This window comes from Balaenoptera physalus (genome assembly GCF_965194825.1).
Source record: "Balaenoptera physalus genome assembly, chromosome: 4".
In the NCBI taxonomy this organism is placed as follows: domain Eukaryota; kingdom Metazoa; phylum Chordata; class Mammalia; order Artiodactyla; family Balaenopteridae; genus Balaenoptera; species Balaenoptera physalus.
Window position 1 is genome coordinate 80,646,680 of NC_138891.1, and position 17,475 is coordinate 80,664,154.

Here is a 17,475-nt window from a genome sequence, read left to right on the forward strand (position 1 = left end):
CTGAGCCCACGTGCCACAACTACTGAAACCTGCACACCTAGAGCCCGTGCTCTGCAACAAGAGAAGCCACCACAACGAGAAGCCCACGCACTGCAACAAAGAGTAGCCTCCGCTCACCGCAGCCAGAGAAAACCTGCACGCAGCAATGAAGAACCAACGCAACCAAAAAAAAAAAAAAAAAAAACACAGATTCACAAAAACCAAAAAGAAAGGAACTCAAGAATACTACAAAAGAAAATCATCAAACCACAAAAGGACAAACAAAAAGAATACATGAACAAAGAAGAACTACAAAAACAACCAGAAAACAAGGTTTAAAATGGCAGTAAGTACATACCTATCAATAATTACTTTAAGTATGGATGGACTAAATACTCCAATCAAAAGACATAGAATGGGGACTTCCCTGGTGGTGCAGTGGTTAAGAATCTGCCTGCCAATGCAGGGGACATGGGTTTGAGCCCTGGTCTGGGAAGATCCCACATGCCACGGAGCAACTAAGCCCGTGCACCACAACTACTGAGCCTGCACTCTAGAGCCCACAAGCCACAACTACTGAAGCCTGTGCACCTAGAGCCTCTGCTCCACAACAAGAGAAATCACCGCAGTGAGAAACCCAAGCACTGCAGTGAAGAGTAGCCCCCGCTCGCCTCAACTAGAGAAAGCCTGCACGCAGCAATGAAGACCCAACTCAGCCAAAAAAAAATAAAAAGAATAAAATAAATAAATTAAAAAACAAAAGATACTAGCAAACTGATTCCAACAATACATTAAAAGGATCATACACCATGATCAAGTGGGATTTATCCCAGGAATGCAAGGATTCTTCAGTATATGCAAATCAACCAATGTGATACACTATATTAACAAACTGAAGGATAAAAAACTATGATAATCCCAACAGATGCAGAAAAAGCTTTCCACAAAATTCAACACCCATTTATGATAAAAACTCTTCAGAAAGTGGACACAGAGGGAACCAACCTCAACATAATAAAGGCCATATATGACAAACCCACAGCTAACATCATACTCAATGGTGAAAAGCAGAAAGTATTTCCTCTAAGATCAGGAAGAAGACAAGGATGCCCACTGTCATCACTTTTATTGAACAGAGTTTTGGAAGTCCTAGCCACAGCAATCAGAGAAGAAAAATAAATAAAAGGAATCCAAATTAAAAAGAATAAGTAAAACTGTCATTGTTTGCACATGACATGATGCTATACATAGAAAATCCTAAAGATGCTATCAGAAAACTACTAGAGCTCATCAGTGAATTTGGTAAAGTTGCTAGATACAAAATCAATGTACAGGAAACTGTTGCATTTCTATACACTAACAAGGCAATATCAGAAAAAGAAATTAAGGAAACAATCCTGTTTACATCATATCAAAAAGAATAAAACACCTAGGAATAAACCTACCTAAGGAGGCAAAAGACCTCTACTCTGAAAACTATAAGACACTGATGAAAGAAACTGAAGATGACACAAACAGATGGAAAGAATGAAACAGATGGAAACAGATGGAAAAACCATGTTCTTGAATTGGAAGAATCCATATTGTTAAAATGACCATACTACCCAAGGCAATCTACAGATTCAATGCAATCCCTATCAAATTACCAATGGCATTTTCACAGAACTAGAAAAAAATTTTTTTTAATTTGGATGGAAACACAAAAGACCCCGAATAGCCAAAACAATCTTGAGAAAGAAGAACAGAGCTGGAGGAATCACACTCTCTGACTTCACACTATACTACAAAGCTACAGTAATCAAAACAGTATGGTACTGGCACAAAAACAGACATACAGATCAATGGAACAGAATAGAGAGCCCAGCAATAAACCCATACACCTGCAGGCAATTAATCTATGACAAAGGAGGCAAGAATATACAATGGAGAAGAGACAATCTCTTCAATAAGTGGTGCTGGGGAAACTGGACAGCTACATGTAAAAGAATGAAATTAGAACATTCTCTAATACCATATACAAAAATAAACTCAAGATGGATTAAAGACCTAAGTGTAAGCCCAGATACTATAAAACTCCTAGAGGAAAACATAGGCAGAAGACTCTGACATAAATCATAGCAATATTTGTTTTGGATCCATCTCCTAGAGTAATAGAAACAAAACCAAAAATAAACAAATGGGACCTAATTAAACTTAAAAGCTTTTGCATAGCAAAGGAAACCATAAACAAAACAAAGACAACCTACAAAGTGGGAAAAAATATTTGCAAATGATGCTACCAGCAAGGGATTAATTTCCAAAATACACCAACAGCTCATATACTTTAATATCAAAAAAACAAACAACCCAATAAAAAGTGACCAGAATACCTAAATAGACATTTCTCCAAGAAGGCATATAGATGGCCAACAGGCACATGAAAAGATGTTCAATATCGCTAATTATTAGAGAAATGCAAATCAAAACTACAATGAGGTATCACCTCACATCAGAATGGCCATCATTAACAAGCCTACAAATAATAAATACTGGAGAGGGAGTGGAGAATAAGGAATCCTCCTACACTGTTGGTGGGAATGTAAATTGGTGCAGCCACTATGGAGAACAGCATGGAGGTTCTTTAAAAAACTAAAAATAGAGTTACCGTATGATCCTTAAATCCCACTGCTGGGCATTTATCTGGAGAAAACTCTAATTTGAAAAGATACATGCACCCCAAAGCTCATAGCAGCACTATTTACAATAGCCAAGACCTGGAAGCAACCTAAATGAACATCAACAGATGAATGGATAAAGAAAATGTTGTGTGTGTGTGTGTGTGTGTGTGTGTGTGTGTGTGTGTGTGTATGTATGTATATATATATATATATACATACATACACACACACACACACACACACACCCCCCACATATATATATATGTATATACAATGGACTATTACTCAGCCATAAAAAAATAATGAAATAATAACATTTGCAGCAACATGGATGGACTTAGAGATTATCTATCATATTAAGTGAAGTAAATCAGGCAGAGAAAGACAAATATCATATGATATCACTTATATGTGGAATCTTAAAAAAATGATACAAATGAACTTATTTACAAAACAGAAACAGACTCACAGACGTAGAAAACAAACTTATGGTTACCAAAGGGGATAGTGTGGGAGGGGAGGGGAGAGATAAATTAGGAGTTTGGGATTAACATATACACACTACTACATATAAAACAGATAAACAAAAAAGACCTACTGTATTGCACAGGAAACTATATCCAATATCTTACAATAACCTATAAAAGAAAAGAATCTGAAAAAGTATATAGTGTGTGTATATATATATATATATATATATATATGTATCTGAATCACTTTGTTGTACATCTGAAACTAACACAACATTGTAAATTAATTCTACTTAAATGTTTTAAATGGTTAAAAATTTTAATCAAAAAAATTTTTTTAAGAAAAGATGAAAAGAATATTTTACTAAATACGAGAAGAAAGAGCTAAAAAGAATTAAAAGTTTTCCCTCTGGGAGGTAATAATTAAAAAGGCAGGACAGTGTGGGGAAGAGAAGTGCTGTTTTGTTTGGTTCTGGTTTTGGTATGTTTGGATCAGCCACTTCATTTACATGATTTCATAAACTTGTAATTTGCAGATGTCTGGAGCTCTTGCCAACTTGTTTCCTACCAACTAACCACAGCAACAATTTCTGTTTTGGCTCAACCAAGCTGCAGTCCAAGCAGCAGGCACAGCCCAGTGTCTCTTTACCTCATGTCTGCACCAAGTGTCCCTCACCCTCCCCTTAGTTTTTCTCTGTGACCTGGAGACGTGCAAATCCATGGGAAATGCATATCACCTTCGCATGTCTCTTACTGAGGAGACATAAACCAAGGTTTTAACCAAAGAGAGACAGAAGCCAGCAGGTAAATTCTCCTTCCACTCCAGGGCTGGATTATTGATAGGCAAAGTAACACATACTGCTTCTCAGAAAAATGGTTTTACTTTTACTTGATACAAACTTTGTGGTAATCACCCTGGTAACACATAGTCTTATTTTCTCTCTGACATTCCCTGTCTCAGTCACATTTCCCTATCTCTGGTTTCTTTTGGATTGTACTTCTTAATAAAGTAGTAGCCTATGAACGTTTACCTCAAGGTCTGCTTTGGGAAAAGCCCACAGGAAAACAGCTGATATCAGGGGGAAAAAAAAAATTGAAAAAGAAGAACAAACAAAACCCAAAGTCAGAAGAAGGAAGGAAATAATAGAGATCAGTGAGGAAATAAGATAGAGATAAAATAACCATAGAAAAGATCAATAAAACCAAGTGCTGTTCTTTTGTTTTTGTTTTTTTTTTTTGAAAAGAGGAACAAAATTGACAAACCTCTAGCCAGGCTCACCAAGAAGAAGAGAGAGAGGACCCAAATAAATAAAATAAGAAATGAAAGAGGCAAAATAACAACTGACACCACATAAATACAAAAACTCATAAGACAATACTGTGAACAGTTATATGCCAACAAATTGGACAACCTAGAAGAAATGAACAAGTTTCTAGCAACATACAGCCTGCCAAAACTGAGCCAAGAAGAAACGGATAATTCGAACAGACCAATCATTGAGGTGAAACAGAATCTGTAATTAAAAAAAAAAAAAAACTCCCTCCACATTGTAAATTAACTCTACTTAAAAAACAAAACGAAACAAAACTCCCTCCAAAGAAAAGTCCAGGTCAAGATGACTTCACTCGGGAATTTACCAAACTTACAAAGAAGAATTTATACCTACCCTGCTCAAACTATTCCAAAAAATTAAGAGGAGGGAACACTCCCAAAGTCATTCTGTGAAGCTACCATCACCCTGATACCAAAACCAGACAAAGCCACTACCAAAAAAGAAAATTACAGGCCAATATCTTTGATGAATATAGATACAAAAATCCTCAACAAAATATTAGCAAACTAAATCCAACAATACATAAAAAGGATCATACACCATGATCAAGTTGGATTCATTCCAGGGTAGCAAGGATGGTTCAACATACACAAATCAATCAATGTGATACACCATATTAACAGAAGGAAAGACAAAAACCACATGACCATCTCAATACACACAGAAAAAGCATTTGACAAAATTCAATGTCCATTCATGATAAAAACTCTCACCAAAGTGGGTATAGAGGGAACATACCTGAACATAATAAACCACAAACCCACAGCCAACATAATAGTCAATGGTGAAAAGCTGAAAGCCTTCTAGCTAAATTCAGGAACAAGAAAAGGATGCCCACTCTCACCACCTCTATTCAACATAGTATTGGAAGCCCTAGCCATAGCAATGAGACAAGAAAAAAAATAAAAAAGTATCCAAATTGGAAGGGAAGAAGTAAAACTGTCACTATTTGCAGATGGCATGAGACTCTATATAGAAAACACTAAAGTATCCATACAAAAACTATTAGAACTAATAAATGAATTCAGCAAGGTAGCAGGATACAAGATGAATATACAGAAATTTGTTGCATTTCTTTATACTAACAATTAAATATCAGAAAGTTAAAAAAAAATCCCATTTAAAATTGCATCAATAAAAAAATATCTAGGAATAAACCTAACCAAGGAAGTGAAAGACCTGTATGCTGGAAACTATAAAACATTGATAAAGGAAACTGAAGATGATTCAAAGAAATGGAAAGATATCCCATGCTCTTGGATTGGAACAATCAGTATTGTTAAAATGGCCATACTACCCAAAACAATCTACAGATTTAATACAATCCCTATCAAAATACCCATAACATTTTTCACACAACTAGAACAAATAATCCTAAACTTTATATGGAACCACAAAAGACCCAGAATTGTCAAAGCAATCCTGAGGAAAAAGAACAAAACTGGAGACATACCCTTCCAGACCTCAAACTATTCTACAAAGCTACAGTAATCAAAACAGCATGGTATTGGCACAAAAACAGACATATAGATCAACAGAACAGAATAGAGAGCCCAGCAATAAACCCATGTACCTACGGTCAATTTATCTATGACAAAGGAGGCCAGAATATACAATGGAGAAAAGACAGTCTCTTCAACAAGTGGTACTGGGAAAGCTAGACAGGTAGCTACATGTAAATTAATGCAATTAGAACACTCCCTCAAACCATTTACAAAAATAAACTCAAAATGATTTAAAGACCTAAATATAAGACATGAAACCATAAAACTCCTAGAAGAGAACATAGGGAAAATATCCTCTGACATAAATTGTAGCAATATTTTCTTAGATCAGTCTCCTAAGGCAAAAGAAATAAAAGCAAAAATAAACAAATGGCACCTAATCCAACTTAAAAGATTTTGCACAGTAAAGCGAACCATCAACAAACTGAAAAAACCTACGGAATGGGAGAAAATATTTGCAAACAATGTGACCAACAAAGGGTTAATAACCAAAATATACAAACAGCTCACACAACTCAATATCAAAAACAAACAGGGACTTCCCTGGTGGCGCAGTGGTTAAGAATCCACCTGCCAATGCAGGGGACACAGGTTTGATCCCTGGTCCAGGGAAGATCCCACATGCCATGGAGCAACTAAGCCTGTGTGCCACAACTACTGAGCCTGCACTCTAGAGCCCACGAGCCACAACTACTGAGCCCATGTGCCACAACTACTGAAGCCCACGTGCCCTAAAGCCTGCATGCCACAACAACTGAGCCCACGTGCTGCAACTACCGAAGCCCGCGCACTCTAGGGCCCATGTGCCGCAACTACTGAGCCCACGTTCTACAACTACTGAAGCCCGTGCGCAAAGAGCCCATGTTCCACAACAAGAGAAGCCAATGCAATGAGAAGCCTGTGCACCACAATGAAGAGTAACCCCTGCTCACTGCAAAGAGAGAAAGCCCGCATGCAGCAACGAAGACCCAACGTGGCCATAAATAAATAAATAAATAAAAACAACCCAATCAAAAAACAGAAAACCTAAATAGACATTTTCCAAAGAAGACATACAGATAGCCAAGAAGCATATGAGAAACTGCTCAACATGACTAATTATTAAAGAAATGCAAATCAAAACCACCATGAGGTATCACCACACAGTGGTCAAAATGGCTATCATGAAAAAGTCTATAAATAATAAATTCCTAAGAGGGTGTGGAAAAAAGGGAACCCTCCTACACTGTTGGTGGGAATGTATAAATTGGTGCAGCCACTATGGAAAACAGTATGGAGGTTCCTTAAAAAATTAAAACTAGAGCTAACATATGATCCACTAATCCCACTCCTGGGTATATAGCTGTAAAAAATGAAAACTCTAATTTGAAAAGATACCTGCACCCCAATGTTCATAGCAGCAGTATTTACAACAGCCAAAATATGGAAGCAACCCAGTGCCCATCAGCAGATGATTGGCTTAAGAAAATGTGGTATATATATATACACACACACACACACACACACACACAATGGACTATTACTCATCCATAGAAAAAGAATGAAATATTGCCATTTGCAGCAACATGTATGAATCTAGAGAATATTATACTTGGCAAAGTAAGTCAGACAAAGACAAATATTGTACGATATCACTTATATGGGGAATCTGAAAAATAATACAAATGAATCTACATACAAAACAGACTCACAGACATAGAGAATAAACTTATGGTTACCAAAGGGGAAAGGGAGGTGGGAGGGATAAATTAGGAGTATGGGATTAACAGATACAAACTACTATACATAAAATAGATAAGCAACAAGGATTTACTGTAAATTAAATATAATAACCTACAATGGAAAATAATCTGAACTATATATATAAATAACTGAATTACTTTGCTGTATACCTGAAATTAACACAGTACTGTAAATCAACCATACTTCAAAGAAATTTATTAAAAAATAAATAAGTTGGCAACTTATTGATTGGCAGTTGATTTGAACACCAATCCTTTCGGCTCCCAGGCCTAATGTTATCAAAAGCCCATGAATTTAATGGGGGAAATTTTTCCATGGAAATCATGAAACAGCCCCTCAGCCAATTTACCCATGTTGTAAAAATAATTCTAAGAAGCACAGGAAGTTGTCACAACAAAGTAATGGTGACGATGAGGAAGTGTTTCAAACCCCAAAATATGATGATTACTTTTGGGGAAAACTATAATAAATTGCAGATTCTGGGGGCAAAGAAAGGAGGAAAGAGCTCTTGATAAACCCAAGAAGTATTTTAAAATATTTTTGAAAGCTAGGAAAAATATATCATATTTAAAAGACTTTAATTAGCAGGGCAGTAGTGTAGCTACTAATCCATCAACAAATGTAGATTCAGGGAAGTGACGAAGTATTGTGGGCACTTCGAGTGAGACACTTGAGAGATACAAAGCATTAAAGTCAAGTTAAATGCAAAATGGTATATAAATGAGGTAAGATTTATAAAAGAATGGTGTTAACTCTAAAATACTATACAAATGTAAGCAATCATTACACATTCTCAACACCAGGAAACGGCTACCCTAAAGATTCCCATCCAAAGGAGACCCTGGGATTCCCAGAGGAAATAACACGTGGTTAAAAGTAGGGTGACGAGGGCAAAACTGGAAAAAATCATGCTTTACTTATTATAATTATTGTAGTAGTAAATTCAATAATTCAAATAATTCATAATAAATTACATAGCACCTAACATATGTACCAGCACTGGAATAAGTGCTGAGAAGACTACAAAAATGTATAGAACAAGAACTTAAAGAACTCAGGGAACTTATGGTCCAGTAGAAGAGACAGAACATAAATGAACAATCAGGTCGTTAAAATAAACTGGGGCTTTACTGGCCCAAAGGACCTAGTGGACCTAGTTTATAAGCAACACTTTGATGGATAAGAATAAGCTTAAATAAAAAGAGAAACCTCAAAACAAAGATGAGATAAACTGGCCCTTCTTTACCTAGAATGCCAAATTTGGAGTTGCCCAGGGAATGGAAGCAGGAAGGTCATTCTCTTTGGGCATTTTATGCAGTTTGCATGCGGGAGTGTTGAGTGAATCTCCAAGTCAGAACGCCAGGAACAGGATTCAGGACGATTGCTTAAGGCTGTGCAAATTATCAGAAAAAAGAGGGTGGAGAAGAGTCAGGTGTTCCCGCTCAGTGCTCTGCGATGCAGAGCGCACCTGCGGTCTCCGAGACACACCACCGCCCCCCCGCTCCCCGAGAGCGTCACCACCTGGGGGGCTTGGAGCTGCCCCCACCCAACAGAAGACGACCGCGGGCAAAGGATCCGTCCTGAGGCTCGTCTTTTGTCCGCCGCGCCCCCGTCCAGGTCCCACCGTCTCAAAGCCCACCTGGCTCACGAGTCGGCAACTCAGGAGGGAGGTCTGGAGCCGCCCTTACCGTATAGGAAATCATATGTTCGATTGGCAGAGACTTTGCCCCAGGGCCCCGACCTCCCTCCGCACCGGGTTTGAGACACCTGCGGCTTGGCCTGGGGCTCTTCGATGGTCACTACGTGACTCATGGTGCCGGCTCTTCCCTGCGGCCAGCCAGGACCGACTACGGAGACCGAAATACTGTGTGCAGCGTAGCTATAGTAACCCCCGCGAGGAACGAGGGCTGAGCGAGGACACACAGCTAGTCCAGAAAAGAGGGGCGGCACTCGCGTGAGAGAGGAGGAGCCGAGTGACAACAAGGAAGGGGCGGGGCGAGGAGCAGGAGAGGCGGGGCTGAGCGAAGTTACGGGGCGGGGCTCGTGAAGGGAGGGGCGGGGCGGGCGCGGTGGAGGAGGAGCCGAGTGATGACAAGGGAGGGGTGGGGCGAGGCGCAGGAGCATAAGGACCGGAAAGTGCGCAGAAGAGAGGAGCGTGAGGTGTGGCGGAAGAGGGAGGGAGAAAGGAGGAAAGAAGGGCAGGCCTGGGGAGGGGAGGGGAGGGGAGGAGGGAAGGGAGAGGGACGGCCTCGCTTCCCACTTAACTCCCGTGACCAAGCCACGAGCATTTAGCCGCCCGCCAGGCTCAAGGCCAGGGGCCCGCAGGCTGGGGAAAAGGCTGCTGCTTGAATCCTGCAGCCATCGGCCAGTTACACTCCGTAGCCTCTTTCGGAAATGCCTGGGAAATCGCAGCACCTTCTAGAGTAGCTGGGGGTTTCATTTCGGACATCCCCTCTCCGCGGGGCTTGTTCGAGCTGAGGAATCCAAGCTCCTGAACGTCAGCCTTTGGCACACTGAGCTCTGGCCGTGAGTGTCAGCGTTTGGGGTGGGCTGGGTAATTAGTAACTGTTGATTCGCACTCTGCTACCCTTTTCTGAGCCCTGGGCGTTAAATCAGCTGAAGATGATGTGGTGTAGTAGGCACTGGCTCTGCTTTTTAAAACTATTATGGAAAATTTTTTAACATAGGCAAAAGTGAATCCACTTTTAGTAATGAACCCTCACTAACCGTCACCAAGATTCAACAATTATCAACATTTTGCCAATCTAGTTTCATCTATCGCCTACCCCCCTTTTTGCTTGAGTATTTTAAAACAAACCCAGACATTATTTTACCCTTAATCTGCATCTCAAAATGATACGGATTTTTAATTTAATCGCCATCTTAATTTAATCGCCATGTTTAACTTAATCAACTAACAAAATAATTCCTATGTATTTAATACTCAGTATGTATTCAAATGTCGCTGGTTGAGTCCAAGATGTCATTAAATAGTTGTTTTTTTCTGATCAAAAGATCCAAAAAAAGTCTTCACATTGCATTTTGGTATCTCTTAAGTCTTTTATGCTAGAACAGTGAATTTCTGATACCTTCAATAGTTTTCTTTATTACCTGGGAGTCCTCTGTAAAAAGAACTTTCCCTCACCAACTTATTGGTTATCCTGAAATACAGGGATCATAGAGAATAGTCTGCATGAATGCTGGATTCTTTCACTTTAGTTATCAAATTTCACAGAAATGAGTTGGTGCCCTAGCAACCTCCAATGTTAACCAATAAGATTTTCTTTGATTAGTATCATTATGAATGCATGCATTTGTACATATCAGATTCTTTTAATCCATTATGATCCTTATACTTTATGATGCTCAAATTATCCCATTTGGCTAGTGTCGCACATTAGAGTTAGCGTCTTTGTCTTTTTGATAAAATCCACAGACACTTCAATAAGCCTCCTGGCCCGCTATCCCTCTTTCCACACATACTCCTGGTTTTATTTTCTCTACTCCTGAACTTCTTGGTTTTTTTGCAAACCAGCCAGATATTTTGCCACTCAAACTGATTCCTTTCCCTAAAATGCCTTTTCCTGTTTATGCCCCTCAACTAATTTAGGTATTCTTCCAGACTCAGTGCTAATTTTGCCACCTTTATGTGGTCTCCCAAATCACCCAAATAGACCAACGCTTCTTTCTTTCTTCCTTCCAGTGCTGTAGTAGCACCAATGGCATTGACCACCTTGTATTAGTAATTGTTTGCAACTTTGCTCTCCACACCTGTGAGTTCATTGAGGGCACAGGCCTTTACATGTCATTTTGTATCTCTGAAGTACCTGGTACCTGAAAGCTTAACAAAATGATTCCTAAGTGAATAAATCCATCCATTTATAATATAAATTTACTGTCTATTATGAAATAGGTATTGAAGATCTAAGATAATTTGTACAGCTCACTGTATGATGGAGAAAACAGACTCAAAAACATGTAAAATACAGTGTTATAATGGCATGATAATATTTTTCTGTCTTCGGGCATAGCTACATTTCCCACTTTCTGTTCCTTCTTCCCAGAATGCTCCTCACCCCTACCCCCATCTTATCCCTGCTGACTCCTCATCATCTAAAGTCTCAGCTAGAATGTCCCATCCTCAGAAAGACTGTTCCTCACTCTATCAGATAAATTATCTGAAGTAGCCAACAGTCAGCCCCCTTGATAAGCATAATGGAAGACACTAACCAATAGAATATGTCAAATGTAGTGGTTTATATATGATGACGTGATTGTTTTACATAGACTGTAGTAACTCCATTTTGCTGGAGTTGCTCACTCTCTCCCTTGCTGGCTTTGAGGAAGCAAGTGACCATGTTTGGAAACCCCAAGCAGCAAGGAACTACAGGTAGCCTCCCAGAGATGAGGGTGGCCTCTGACCACAGCAAGTGAAAAACCAAATCCTTCAGTCCTACAACTGCAAGAAACTGAATTCTGCCAGCAACCTAAATGAGATTGAAAGCATATTTTTCCCCAGTAGAACCTCAGATGAGACCACAGTCTCAGCCAAAATCCTGATTGCGTCTTGAGACCCTAATCAGAGGAGCCACTTAAACCATTCCCAGATGCCTAAGTACAGAAGTGAGATAATAACAAATGTGTATTACCACTAGGTTTGTGGAAATACTGTTGCGCAGCAAGAAATGACTAATATGCAATCTTTATGAAATTAAGTTGGAGAAGGGTGCTAGTTAATAATACAGGTTCATTAAAATCAAAGTTACACTTTGCAGGTTTGGGAGACAGTTCTCCATGGGTCTCTCATGCGTATGCTCGTCTTGCAAGGGGGTAGCTGTCTGCCCTTTCCTTTGTTTGTGTAGAAAACAACCTTGGACAATAGAAATAATGTCTATCTCTGGAGCAAGGGGCAGGTTTGCTTACAGCCTTAGAAGTCAGAGATCCTGTCTCCTTTTGAGCAAAGGGCAATCCTTCTTACTGCCCATTATTAAAGATTTGGGTTTCCTAAGCTTCCTTTTCTGTGTTGCAACATCTATGATGTCACCTGGCCTTCTTCACATCACCCTGTGGGAATTGGGGCTCAGGGAAGTGGTGCAAAAATTCTGATACTTGGTTGCTTCTGCTATAAGTAATAAATGATCCTTCATCTCTGACTCAGCAGTTTGCTGGCTTCTACCAGCATTCATGGAACTGTGGCAGGCAAACAGGGTAAATCTCAGACACTTCAGGGTTCTTGAAAAGCTATAGAGAATTTATGTACAGCACGTATTTATCTGCGGCAATTGGAAAGCATATTTTTTGCAGCGGCAGAAATGTAAATACTACACAAAGTTTCTGCTGAACCTATTAACTAGACAAGTGAGAATTCAAGCCTTGTAATTCTTCTCTCTCAGCATATGGTGTCACTCCTTCTCTACCAATTTCAATTATCCACCCTTACTTGATAAAGTCTCCATACCTGGGGTTAGTTAGGCATGAAAAATGGTTAAGAATACCTTTATCGTGGAGAGATTTTAGAAGGTATTTCCTTAGTTGTTGCTTGTTACATCACCAGGCCTGTCATCCCATCCACAGAATGCCTGCTTGGTACCACCTGCAGCTATGGTACTACGGTATGTGTCCCCATAGAACCATACAACAACAGATTCACTGTACTATGAAAAAGTCCATTACAGTCACCATTGCAACTCTTGCTGCCTACAAATTTAGCAATTATAGCAACAGCTAAGAGTGCCAGAGGCTTAAAAGTAAAGTATTGCTGGTTAAAACTGGAATTGGGAAGTAAGAACTTGATATAAACTAACCTCCGAGTTGCCTACGTAAACAGCAGGTTGAATCCAATCTTTCATTATTTAGTCTCCATGGCTACCTACTCTAAATTTAATCTCTAATTACAGGTCTCTCAAACTGCTGTGTTTTTCTTGGGGGAAGTGAGTTATTGAGATTTTTTCCTAGGGTAGAATGGGAAACATTAAATTACAATATTTTATACTCCTTTTTCTTTAACTAAGGCCATCCCATAAGTATAAAGGCATTTAGGCTGTGTAAGAAAAGTAAAGCATGATGTTAATGTAAAGATCAATAATTGATCTGAACACTTACTTATTCATAAATTAAAAGGCAGAAGAAAATATAACCCATGTGTGTGGGTTTGCTGTACCATTCTGAAACGAGAGGAGAGTTAAATAGCTGGATATAAATGACTCTTTCACTTTGGAAAGGAGTATCCTTTGGTCTCTTATTCAAGGGCAGAAGAATATTCTGTCCCAAGGAAGTGCTTGTTGAAAAGAGTTTAAGACCCACAGTGCTCAGGGAGGAAAACAAGGGCTTGTTTATATCTTGAACACAGCAAGTTAAAGGAAGTGTGGGTGGGGCAAGGCCTGCCAATACTAGCTTACCCTGAGAAAGTCGTAGTGTGCTCGCTGCAAGTATCCTGTCTGCGCTGAAGCAGGGGAGGACAACGGGCAAGAAAAATCTTTTCTCAGTTGCAGAAAGGCTGTTTCAGTTTTTTGGTCTATAATCTGTGTCTACCGTTTATCACAATTCATTAACTCCCTAAACTCTCTTGGCCATTTCTCATTTCTTCCTTGTTCATTTCGTAGACACAGAAGTTCAGTTGCCCAATTAAATACAGAACAATGATTAATTTTAAAATAATATTCACCTTTCATTTAGACACATTAAGTGAGGTAGTAGATAGACCACGGACCTTAGAGGGAGAAGATGTGGAGACTCAGGACTGTCACTTACAAGTTACGTGACCTTGAACAAATCATGTCCATCTATGAAACTCAGTATTCTCAGCTATAAATGTAGATAACACATTCAACTGTTACTGAACCCAAGTTCATGTGCCAGATGCACAGTGAGGCCATACAAACTGAAACATTGGAATTTGGAGCAGAGAAATGTTTATTACAAGGGCCAAGCAAAGAGAATGAGCAGCTCATGCTCAAAAGACCTGAACCTCCCCCATGGGTTTCAGGGAAGAGTTTTTAAAGGCAAATTTGCGGGGAGAGCCACAGGGTGTGTGACTTTCTTCTGATTGGTTGGTGGTGAGGTAACAGGGTGGTGTTCCAAGAATCTTAATCATCAGCCGTCTGGTTCCAACCAGTCTGGGGTCCCATGTGCTTGTGCTCAGGCTGAAGTTACCATCCTCCACCTGGGTGGGGGCCTTAGTTCCTGTAATGGGACTCAGATCTGTATCAGGTTGTTATGTATATCCTTTTAGGAGGAACTAGGAGTCTTGTGACCCTATTGTTCTAATCACTAACTATCTGAATGTGTACTTTGGGACTCAGGGAAAGTCTAGGAGGCTGAAGCCTTTTTCCTATAAACAAGAAACAAGGGACCTAGAAAGGCTTTTGTACCTGGGAGGGCCCCAAAGGGTCCCTGCTTGGTTTCACAACTACTGTGAAGATTAAATGACGGTTCACAAACTCAACAGTCCTACATATATGGAAGGTATTGCAGTTGAAGATTATGTTGTCATTTCAACTGATTATTCATTCTAAGTGAGCACATTCTAAAAAATCTGGGTTCTCTGTGAAGAATTATCAGTTCCAGGGACTTCCCTGGTGGTCCAGTGGGTAAGACTCCACGCTCCCAATGCAGGGGGCCCAGGTTCGATCCCTGGTCGGGGAACTAGATCCTGCATGCATGCCGCAACTGAAGATCCTGCATGCCGCAACGAAGATCCCACACGCTGCAGCTAAGACCCAGCGCAGCCAAAATAAATAAATAAATAAATATTTTTTAAAGTGATGAAAAGAAGAATTATTAGTGCCAATATGAGTTATTGGACAGTACTAAAAGGGAAAATCAGTCCAAACAACATTTTCTTTTGTATTTGTTTTTGTTTGTTTCTCTGCTTATTTAAGGGAGATCTTTCTGTGGAAAAAAGTGCTTCTAGATTCTTGGCAGCAACAGGGCAAAATAAAGCTTTGGGGGAATAATTTGTCTGAGTAAAAAGCAGTTATGCTGTGTCTCATGTGCTAACTACTGTTGGGGACCCAAAATGAGTATGACAAGATGACCACACATCTTCTGGAAAGTCACAGTACCTCTTTATGACAAAATGATTGTTTTTACTTAGAAGCAAGGAAGTGGCTTAACCCTTAGAATAAAATTTTCCACGCCACCTAAAAGTATAGTTTCTTTGTTCCACACCACCTAAAAGTGTAGTGAAAGAGGACATTTTAAATTCCATTTAATTAAATTCCATTTCTACCCCATAAAGCAGTGTTTTCCAAACTGCATAGAGCAGGATGCAACCAGCATAGTTGTCCTTGGTCTTCAGGTGCAGGACTTAATTGTCCTCCTCTGTGCATGACACATGATCATCATTGCTCCCTGCAAGGGTACTTTAGTTGCATTTATCTTTATTCTCTGCCCCCACTTGCCTCTCCTTATAGGCAACCATTCTGTTTAAATAAGCAAATCATTTCACACATGTGTTCGTACACGTATTTTTGTTTTTGCACACCTTCTTTAAATATATGCAAATAGTACTGGGCTATGTATCTATTCTCTTTCTGACTTTTTTTCACTACCCATGCTATTTTTAAAATGTGTGCATTTTACTATGTGGGTATGTTGTCAATTTCTTCTAGTTTGGACCCTGTACTCCACATTTCCCTATCTACCTCCCCAGTGATGAATGCCCAGATTGCCTCCAGTTCCCTGCTACATAAATATGCTGTGACAGTGATCCCCATAACATGTTCCCTTGTGGACCTGCTGGGAAGTTCTTTGGAATATAGATCCAGGAATAGAACTGCTGAGTCATAGGATATGCACCTATTCTTAAATTAACTGGATACTGCCTAACTGCCTTCCAAAATGGCAGGACCAGTCTCCATACCCAAGGATTCCTGCATACTCATCAGTACTTGGCATTATCCAAGTACTAATCTAATTTCAATCTAATGGGTGTAAATGATACCTTATTGTTGTTTTATTTTCCATTTTTATGATTAGTACTCTTGGAACAGCCCTTTTTGTGAGTGCTGACCTTGGATTTTCTCTTCTACATATTCTACATATTCTCCTGTGTTAAATAGGCAGAGAAACAAACAAAAAAATTTGCTTGAGTATTTTTGCTTCTATATATTGTCTGTTCATATCTCTTCTCCATTTTTCTATTGAGGTTGCTGTTCTCTTATTGTTACTAAGTTCCATAAGTATTCTAGACATTAATCCCATGTTGGATTTAGATATTTCAGATATCTTTTACCAGTTCGTCATCTATTTGTTAACTTTGTTTACAGTGTCTGTTAAAAGACACTGAGGCATATTAAAACTTTTAGGAGTTTAATTGAGGAAAAATTGATTCCAATCAGGAAGCGCCAAACCAGAAGTGGTTAGGAAAACTTCACCAACAGGAGCTCTGGGAGAGGCTTTTATAGAAAAAAGGTGGAAGAAAAGTAAGGAAATTAATTATTGACTGGCTACAGCTTAAAGCCTAGTTAGCTGCTTGCGACTGGTTTCCTTTAGCATTTTTTTAACCTTGAGGCATTTATAGGCTTAAATTTTGGTTTGCTTATGTAGGTCGCCATGTCATTAGCGCCACATCAGTCTAATGGCCTCCTTATTTTGTTACAGATCCCCAAGAGGTCGGTGACCCCTCAATGGGTCCTTTGCCTGGAGTTGCAAATGCCAATCAGATGAACCCGGGTTTGGTATAGCAGAGCAGAAACTTTATTCATTGATCAAGGAATGGTGAAGAGAGAGCTTGTGTTCTAAATATACCTTCTCCCCCAGGGGAGGGGAGTAAAGGAATTTTAAG

At 39.5% G+C, this 17,475-nt stretch overlaps 1 protein-coding gene across 13 annotated transcripts in view; it reads right to left on the reverse strand.

Moving 5' to 3' along the window:
- Positions 1-17,475, reverse strand: part of CFAP91 (cilia and flagella associated protein 91) — a 147,105-nt gene that overhangs the window by 128,037 nt on the left and 1,593 nt on the right. For 9 of the 13 annotated variants that reach the window (XR_014263002.1, XR_014263003.1, XR_014263004.1 and 6 more), the window contains exon 1: positions 9,377-9,628. The exons of 1 other annotated variant lie outside the window; for it this stretch is intronic. Coding sequence is in view for 3 of the 12 variants with exons in the window: in XM_082460044.1 (XP_082316170.1) it covers positions 9,377-9,500 (124 nt within the window). In the remaining 9 variants the exon portion in view is untranslated. Of the gene's footprint in view, positions 1-8,934; positions 9,080-9,376; positions 9,629-17,475 lie in introns of those variants that run through there. 3 more of the 13 variants (XM_082460040.1, XM_082460045.1, XM_082460041.1) reach the window with 3 other exon arrangements.